The 9,784-nt window shown below is 39.0% G+C and overlaps 1 protein-coding gene across 2 annotated transcripts in view; it reads left to right on the top strand.

Annotated features, from left to right (window-relative positions):
* Nucleotides 1-7,217, top strand: part of LOC142671132 (phosphatidylinositol 4-phosphate 5-kinase type-1 gamma-like) — an 84,331-nt gene extending 77,114 nt beyond the window's left edge. The window contains exons 17-18 of one of the 2 annotated variants that reach the window (XM_075847149.1): nt 334-417; nt 3,946-7,217. In XM_075847149.1, coding sequence (XP_075703264.1) covers nt 334-417; nt 3,946-3,948 — 87 coding nt within the window. In that variant the 3' untranslated portion in view covers nt 3,949-7,217. The remainder of the gene's footprint in view (nt 1-333; nt 418-3,945) is intronic. The other variant, XM_075847150.1, reaches the window with a different exon arrangement.
* The last annotated feature ends 2,567 nt before the right edge of the window (nt 7,218-9,784 follow it).

Raw genomic sequence — 9,784 nt, forward strand, 5'->3', positions numbered from 1 at the left:
GCTGCATCTCACCCTTCAAGTAGTTCACGGATGGGCGATATTGGGTGTATTCCCCCCGCCTCAACAGGATGCCCTCTGCTTCATCATCCACTGGCTCTGTGAGTACCATCCGTACAATCATTTCATTCAAGGTGACAAAACAAATGCTAAAAATACATGACGGAGTCTAATACAAGTCTTCTGCAGCATTGTTAGAGGCTCCTGTAGACCCTTTAGGCATATATGCATCCGTTTATTTTATTCTTCTTCTTTTCTGTCCTTTTTTTTTTTTTTTTTCCCTCTCTTCCTACTTCTTCTCCTGCCTTTTTAACTTTTCTCCTCAAACTTGTATAGCCTCCAGATGACCGGAGCTGGGTTTATTCTCCACTCCACTATAACCCCCAGGTTCAATCTGTCTCGGACGAGGAGAGTGACACAGTAAGTTCTTGAAGGAAGCCTATTAGAACTTGTTCTGTATTTATTAATTTTTTTGGGGATAATTTAACTGTCGAAAGGTTTTTGACATTAAATTATGCTTAATGGTTAGAAAGCAGTAGACTTTTTAGATTTTCCATTTGTATAAGGCTGGTTCTGTCTTGTCTATTTGTTTCGAGCCCTTTAAAGCTATTCCAGGCTCTTACGTGGTGGTGGTAATACTAATTACTAGGGGAGGGAGAAGCTCCTGTTTCTGTTCTTTTTCATTAAGGAAAAGTTTTTGAGAAAATCTTAAACGTTAATGGGGGTTACTAAATTCATCGGATTTGGCTGATACTTTTGGTTCTCTTCTTTGCCTGTTTAAACCGAGCGTCAGAAGCTGCTTTTACGGTTAGAAGCTTGCATACGGCTCTCTCGAATGATGTCTATGGGAGTCATGGGTAACTATAAGGGTAAGTTAACGCGTAGTGTAAATACTGCAGATTTTCCACTACAGAATTCGTTGCGGAAAATCCACATCATAGTACAGTAGCAGCAAAGTGGATGAAATTTGAAGAAATCTCATCCACATGCTGCGTAAATGCAGAGCTTAAATTAAACTGCAGTGTTTTTTTTAATCCGCAGCATGTCAATTGTATTTGCGTAATCGCTATTTTTATTTTGGGGCTTTTCCCCATTGAATTCAATGGGAAGAAAAACCCACAACAGAAAGCAGATGTTGCGGATTTTTTTTGCAGCAGAAAAGCAGCGATTCTGCCGCAAAAAAACGCAACTCAGGAGAAGAAAAAAAATCGTACCCAGATTTCTGTGTTTCTTCATCCAGGCCAGCCTCCTGGGATGACGTTTCATCTCATGTGACCGTCCTCCCAGGAGGCCGGCATGCAGTATGGCAGAGGGACATGCCGCCATGGCTTCGTAAGTATCAAACCTTTTTTTTTTTTCTACATGCAGTTTTCCATAGCAGACATTCTGGCCAAAAAACGACACTGCAATTTGGTGTGGTTTTTCAGCCGGAATTCTCTGCGGCGGCCAGGGTGGATACGCTGTGTCCTAGCCGTCCTGCGTTAACGCAGCCTAATGGTTAGTTCACATATTATGGTTTTTCTGTTTAAAATTTCCACAGAAAATCCTTACTAAATCATGCAGATTTTGTTGTAGATTTTCCTTTTGTGAAAAAACTGATCGTAAACCAAAATAAAATAAAACATACTGATCTTTAACAATCCTTCTGTGATTCACTTGTTGACGCGTCCTACAGATACCGACGAGGGGACCAAGGCAAGCGTTGCCACAGAAGCAACTGCGGATTTTGCTGTGGATCCGCAGAGAAGTCTGCAACTAGGATTTGATTGTGGATTCCTTCTTCCCCATTGAATGGTGAAAATCCTTAACAAATCCTTGCTCATTCCGTGTCAGAAATTGATGTGCTGCAGAATAAAAAATCCACAACGCAAGTCAAATTCTGTGGATAAATTTCACAGCTTGTGGATAAGCCAAGTGCTGCTTGCTCCGCTCCTTCTGTAACTCCTATAAGCTTCAATGGAGAGAGCTCTGCACAAGCACAGCCACCTCTACACTGATTTTAATGGGAAAAGCAGCTACTGATGGCAACTTTAAATTGGCAAATGGTGTTCGGGTTCTTCCCATAGGTGATGTCCCAGACCAGCACCTGTCAAGCATATATGGCATATCCTGTGAATATGCCATAATTGTCTCAGACAGGCCATGAAGTGTTTCAGCCTCTGGATGTAGAATGTCCAATACTTCTCACAACCGACTAGTGGTCCCCATTCCCACCACTTCACTGATGGTGGACAAGGGGTCCTGAGGAACGGCAGATGTTACAAGAACAATTTGTTTCTGAGACAGACATTTCTGCGTACACCTGATGGCTACCTCAACCAAAAATGGAAGGGATGAAGAGGAAATTAAGAGGACGCTGCTTAGTGTTCCTGGTCTCCTGTTGGAGACAAAGTAGTGGGAGAAGGCTCCTTCTCCAGAAAGTTGCCTTTCAGTCAAAGACTTGTGAGGAGGAGGGTGAAATGGCTACAGGTACACCTATAGAAGAACTCTTTATGGAATTCTCAGTTTTGCAATATGAGACAAATACATTTGGTTTTGTGTATCTTGTGTAGTTAGTGTTTCTTTAAATGGCTGGTATAGTTGTTTGGAAGCAGTCACTTTACACTGGGGGAGGGAGACTAACGTCCTTCATTGTGATTTGCTGGCCGGCCAGAAAGACTACTCCTCACATGATCACGCCGTTCTTTCCCATACAGTTCTGAAAACCTCCAGATACCTTTTCATATGTGTGAATGATACTAGTATCTTATAGCTGCACTTTTAACAGCTGCATACTTTTGTTTCAGATGTCCTTTTTGTGTGGGTTGTTTGTTTTCTGTGTGTACTACTGAACTAGTTAGATAGGTGGCAAATAAAAGCAACCGAGTGGGGGGGGGGGGGGGCTCCTGTGGTTTCAAGTACAAATCTGTATGAAACATATCTCCATGATCAATGGTAGCATTTATCTATTTAAAATGGTATTTGAAGTATTCTTTCCAAATATTTGGGCAAAGTATTAGTATGGGCAGCCCGGCACATCATTTTTTTTTTTCTTTACAGTACCAAGGTTTCCTTCATAATTGCGGTACATCTATAGTTGTGTGTGGCAAAGGGCCATTTTGTAATGAGTGTGTAAATCCCTCCAAAAAACCGAAAATCTTGGCTGAGGTGGCTCTCGAAGTACCCATGGTGGGTCTGTATGGGTGTCCTTGCTTCACTGAATGATGTTTCAGTAAGGCACCATATTCTCCCCTAAAAGCGATACTGAGGTAGAATACCTCCGTCATACGGTACGGGTGGCAGAATTCTATTTTTTCTCTCATAGAATCCTTGAGTAAAAACTTTGGTACGCTTTTGTGTAAAATCTGAGCCACACAAACGTACAGCATGGGCCCATAGAGATTTATGGGTGCCGTATTCCTGAAGCATGGAACATGAATCCCAAATACAGCCATGTGCATGAGGCCTAAAATGGTTGTTTTTTGTTTAAGTAGTATGCTTTAGGGCCTGTTCACATCAGCGTTCACTTTCCGTTCAGGGGTTCCATCGGAGGTTTCCGTCGTCGAACCCTGCAATGGAAAGTCAAACGGAAACAACCGCTTCTGTTTGCATCACCATTGATCTCAATGGTCACGGAAACATTGCTAATGGTTTCCGTTTGTCACCGTTTCAGCAGGTTTCCGTTTTTTCGACTGAATCAATAGCGCCGTCGACTGCGGAAAGCGAACGCTAATGTGAACCGGCCCTTATTGTAAAATGTTGCGCTGTATGACTTTTTACTCTGACTTACTGAAATTTAGCAGCGTTGCTAAGGTACAACAAAGGAACTTACATTATAATTTGTATGCTGACAAATGTTGTAAAGAAATGTCTGGAAATAGGCAGATATCCCATTTAATTGTTTTCATGTCTGCAGATTGCGAACCCGGCTATACCATTTAGTTAGATCTTTTTCTTTTTTCCTTCCAGTAATATCTATGCAGATACCAGACAAAAGGAAACCTTGATACTTTTTGTGTCCCTTCATCCCAGCCTCCGAAACAAACTATAGACGGGAGTGATGATCAACCGTGAATGAAAATGTGACCAGTTACCGGACTCCTACAATCTACTATGCTGTTATGTGTACTTGTAGTATTCCTTGGTGTACGAGTGCTTTGCCAAACATTCCCTTTTACTTTTCAGTCTGTGCATTTTTATTTTCTTGCCAGATGCCCAATCTGGTCTTGACTAGGGACAGAAGCTCATCTGCTGCATCTCACATGGGAATCCTGAACTATTTCTAAAGGGGGAATATGTGCAAGGTCTATGATGTGCTCTTTAGTTGTACACCGCGTCCCTTCTGGTGATGGTGGAAAGTCCCTGTACACTACAAATGTAATGCATCTGGTTGGACCGATTTATTATGCTGCATTTCTGGCTAGGTTTCATTAGAACACTTTGTTTTTGTATATTTTGATATTTAATCCTTTTTAGTATTATTTATATTGCATGGAGTAAACTGGTGATAGGAGTGTTCAGGACTATCTGCATTTTACTTTTAGGTGTTGACTGTTTACATTGTAGGACTGGTTCAGTGATCGAAATGTAGAACTGTCCAATTACTTTTTTTTTTTTTTTGGTCATTTGCACTGCCACATTTGAATCTATGGCCGTAGACTACTGGAATCTGATGGCATAAAAGATCAGCTGAAATTCTGGATTATATTGCTTTAATTTATAAATGGTTTCCATGATAATCTTTTGGGGTTTTTCATTGGGATAAAGACTTTTTAAAAATGTTTTCCATCCATTATTTGCTTTTATGTCCCTGATCTTTGCCATATTTGAGGCACGTCCCAGTTTTCTACCCTGGTTTCTTTGGTTTTATGATTGGTTAACTTTTTATGTAAATATGAAAACTTTTTACTCCTATTTATGAATCCACTGCGTAAAGAAAAAGAAAAAACCTATCGGATTTGTTGCGGCTTCCAGCCAGTGTTGAAGCATTCCTTTAAGCCTCTCTACGGCGGCACCTACTGTATTTAAACTTTGATTCAGAATTGAAGGCATTAAGACGTTCTATTCCTTGAGTATTGTTTTTATCATTGAAATAAATGTATAATTAATATCAAGCCAATTAAGTTCAAACCCTTCACGACTCTCACAATCTGCGTATTCTTTTAATGTGGCAGCGATAGATTCATATTCAAGATGCTTGCTTTTAATTTTTTCTTTTTGCTCCTGTTCTATATATTTGTACTTGTATTTACCTATGAGGCAAGGGTATTACATTGGAGTTGAGGAAAGTCACCAACTGGCTAAATTTTAAAGAGACATCCAATCTTGAGATATGTCCTAGAAGCATATAAGATGATATTGGTTAAGTCTGATCTTAGGCCACCACAATGAAAGGGCTTAAACCCCTTTGGCACTGCTCATAGTCTACTTAGAATGTTGTCAGACTATGAGTAAAAAAAATAATCTTTAAGCAGTGCCTAAGGGGTTTGAGAGATCTATTGAACCCTTTTTTTATTGGAAGTAAGTGATTGTGTGAGATTTGACCTCACCAATGTCAGCTTCTTACTTTTTATCCCCTTTTAAGTAGCCTCCATTCAGCTATGGTGATAGAAGATTGGTCATAATGGGACAATATTATTTGTCAATGAAGAATATTCTGTACTCTCTTGGGAGCATGGGCTCTCACTATGGATACAGATTTTGGTCCCTACAGACCATATTCCTTGTGTGTGCACATGACTAATATCTTATGGGAGCCTTGTAGGGTGCTTCAGCATGTCTGAACAAGGAAAAGGAAAGCCACATGGTGACTGATCATCTTCGATACTTATGTCAACATATGGAAAATGCGCTACTGTTTTTAAACCGTAGTATATAGTGTGTGAGACCTGGTAGCTGCTACATTAAAATTTTGTTTTTTTACACACTTAAAGAGGCTCTGTCACCAGATTATAAGTGCCCTATCTCCTACATAATCTGATTGGCGCTGTAATGTAGATAACAGTGGTTTTTATTTTGAAAAACGATAATTTTTGAGCAAGTTATGAGCAATTTTAGATTTGTGTTAATTGGTTTCTTAATGACCAACTGGGCGTGTTTTTACTGTTTACCAACTGGGCGTTGTACAAAGGAGTGTATGATGCTTGCCAATCAGTGACCAATCCGTGTCATACACTTCTCATTGTTCCAGCCCAGCTTCTTTCACTGCACAATCACACTGTAACAATGAGAAGTGTATGATGCTGATTGGTCAGCGTCATACACTCCTCTGTACAATGCCCAGTTGGTAAAAAGTAAAAACACGCCCAGTTGTCTATTAAAGGAACAGTGTCACCCCAAAAAAAATTTTCATATCAGTTTGATGTTAGTGCTTTATTAAAAACGTTTGTATTAATTTGTGTGTTACTTATTTTTATTTTTACACTTTTTCTTCCCTATGGGGGCTGGCATTTTTTTTTCCATTTCTGTATGTGTCGATTAACGACACATACAGACATGGAATACGGCAGCCCCAGTCCCATAGGGAATGCGAACGGGGCCCGTTCCATCCACTATGGTGTACGCCGTCTGTGTGGGAACGGCGCATGCGCCGCTCCCACACAGTTCAATTTGAAATGCGCGCCGTCCGGTGCCATTTTCCTGTGGACCGGAAGTCGCGGCCGGACAGTAAGATTACTACTTCCGGTCGCGGCTTCCGGACTTGTGCACATGGAGCAGCGGCAGCAGACGGAGCGGACGGACCGGAGTGAGCGGCGGCGACTGGAGCAGGTAAGTGATTTCTATGTATGTTCGTGTTTCAGTGTGTTTACTAGTGTATGTAAACCTTCTACACTGTGTGTTAGCTCAAAAAATGGCGACACACAGTGTAGGAGGTTTGACCGTTCAATCCCCTCGTTTCTCCCGGCATTAGCCAGGATAAAGGAGGGGGGGATTCTGAGAGCTCACTAGAGCGAGGGATTTTTTTCCCAATTTTTTGCAGCATAAAGCAATGTGGTAGCTTTACCACATACAATGCTGCAATTTTGGGAATTGCTCCATCTAGTGACCAGCACTGGGAAATATTATAAATTAGAATCCAATTGAATCCAATTTATAATATTTCCTGACTCGTGAAAAAAATAAAAAAATTAGAATAATGTTTAATCACCCACACACTAATTGTTTAACTAAAAAAAAAAAAACATTTTTTGCTAACAACACATTCCCTTTAAGAAACTAATTGGCATAAATCTAAAATTGTTCATAACTTGCTCAAAAATTATCGGTTTTTCTAAATAAAAACCACTGTTATCTACATTACAGCGCCGATCAGATTATGTAGGAGATAGGGCACTTATAAACTGGTGACAGAGCCTCTTTAAACTGTATTGCACAGCCCTTGTGCATTTTTATTTCTTTGGTGCAGAACTTATATAGTGATTTTCACCATGACCAGGATATTTTTCGACTTCTGTAAATGAGGTGCACCATAGAACTGCGTTTTTTTTGGGGTTGTTTTTTTTTTGTCTTTTATCGTTCGGTTTTATTCTAAGTATTCATTTTCTGTACTGTGGATAATATTTATTTTGTATTTAGATTGTGTTGTGTTTTCGTATCAATGATGTAACCAAGAAATAAAAGTTAGACATAGTTAAGCAGGTTGTAAATTGATGTAAATAATCTTTTGACTTTGTTTCCTTGTGGCTGTGTCTTTTTTTTATTCTTTTCTTTCCTGATGGCTGCTATTATATAGTAAATTTATCAAAATTATCCTACTGTATTAAAGCATTCTCCTAATGTGTTCTGTGTTATTTTATTTATTTCCTTACTCCCAATGTTATGCTTTAATTTACACTCTGGAGTTATCATGAATAACAGTAATTTACATAGTAGGTCATCTTGACAGCGATCACTCTCTTGCCTTGCATGGTTATTGGGCATGCTCCTGTTTAGGGATGGAGTCCAAACGTTACATTAGGAAAAGTGGCTCTATGCTGGAGCTTCACTTTGATTTGTAATAAACTTTAAAGATTCTGGTCTAGATTTTTGTAAATTTGATAAATTTCTTTTGAATACAAATTCTGGAGTCCTATTATTATTATAAACCTACAAGAAACAGATGCTATAAAGACAGGAAGTATGCAAGAAATAGAAAAATCTTTAATTACATGATAAAAGCACAATAAATAAAATGAAAAATCCATAGACCAACAGATAAAAAGAACGATGCGCTGTGCAGCACAAGAATAAACAGCGGGTACAAAATGTGCCGATAAAACTCCCTCAAAGAACTATATAGACCAAAATAAAGGGACCATATATAAATGCAAAAAGGTGCTGTATGAGCACATGAGGTATGCAGTATTCAAGCATGTAATAGGTCAATATAGACATGGAGAGCGGTTATACAGAGGAGTGCATAAGCATATCTTACATTAATTCATGTTTATATATTAACAACCACTGTATATCTTATAGTGATCTTATATTGTTTTTTCTATGCACGTAGTCCTTGTTTCACTTTTTTCACATCTTCAGTGGTTTTTGGTCACAGACTTTATTTTCAGTCTAAATGCATTATGTATTGTTGTTTGTTATGTTATTTTGATATGGGTCTCCTAGGTTGTTACATGGTTACCAAAGAAGCAATATATTTATGCACTAAGGTTATTATCAGGTGAATATACTCTTATCGCTGTCCTATATTCTCTGCTTACTGTGTCGCTTTGTGATTGGTGCATGGTGACCGGCCTCCGCTCTGTCACTCATGACGTGATGAACACTGGACTCGCGTGATCGCGAATATTGATGTGTATCCGCCTCCGACCCCTTGTGACTGACTCTTCCGGATGGCAGTCACTTTACTCTCCAGAATGATGCGACCAGTAGGTAAACAGAGAGATAATTTAACTTCATTTCAATGGTGCACTTTCACTTGGACTTATGCTCTTGTAATTGGCCAATCTCCATTTATATGGAGGGTTTATTGGTCAATGCCAACCCCAGACGAAGGCATTAGTGCCGAAACGCGTGTTGGGGCGGACAGTAGCTGTGTTGTCTCTCCTGCATCCATTATGGGTATAATATATCCCTTTGATATGCTTATGCACTCTTCTGTGTAATTGTTCTCCATGTCTATATTGACCTATTACATGCTTTAATACGGCATGCCTCATGTTCTTATACAGCACCTTTTTGCATTTATATATGGTCACTTTATTTTGGTCTATATAGTTCTTGGAGGGTGTTTTATCGGCACATTTTGTACCCGCTGTTTATTCTTGAGCTGCACAGCGCATCGTCCTTTTTATCTGTTGGTCTATGGATTTCTCATTTTATTTATTGTGCTTTTATCATGTAATTCAATAAAGATTTTTCTATTTCTTGTATACGTCCTTGTCTTTTTATATAATCTGTTTCTTGTAGGTTTATATTGATCTGTGATGCTTTTTGGGTTCACACCCTAGGATCAGCCCATATATATTACATATATTGATTATTTAATTTTGGCTATTGGATCCATGCTGCATTTGTAGTTAGGTCATTAACGTCTTGAGTTATTACAGGGAAATCAGGTATGTTCATGAAAGCTGAAAATGATATTTCTAGGTATTGGGAGTAGGAATAAGTGTTATGACCCCCACCCCTCTCACTTATACAAATAATTACAAATCACATTTAATATAATTTTATTAAGGATTTTTTCACTTTTATTAAACAGAAAATAATAGCAGGAACATTATTGATATGTACGGGAAAAGGAAGTTTGGCAAATCGGTACACATTGAAAGAATAATATATACAAATAAAGTCAATATTAGACCACCGC

This window comes from Rhinoderma darwinii, assembly GCF_050947455.1.
Source record: "Rhinoderma darwinii isolate aRhiDar2 chromosome 1 unlocalized genomic scaffold, aRhiDar2.hap1 SUPER_1_unloc_26, whole genome shotgun sequence".
NCBI lineage: Eukaryota > Metazoa > Chordata > Amphibia > Anura > Rhinodermatidae > Rhinoderma > Rhinoderma darwinii.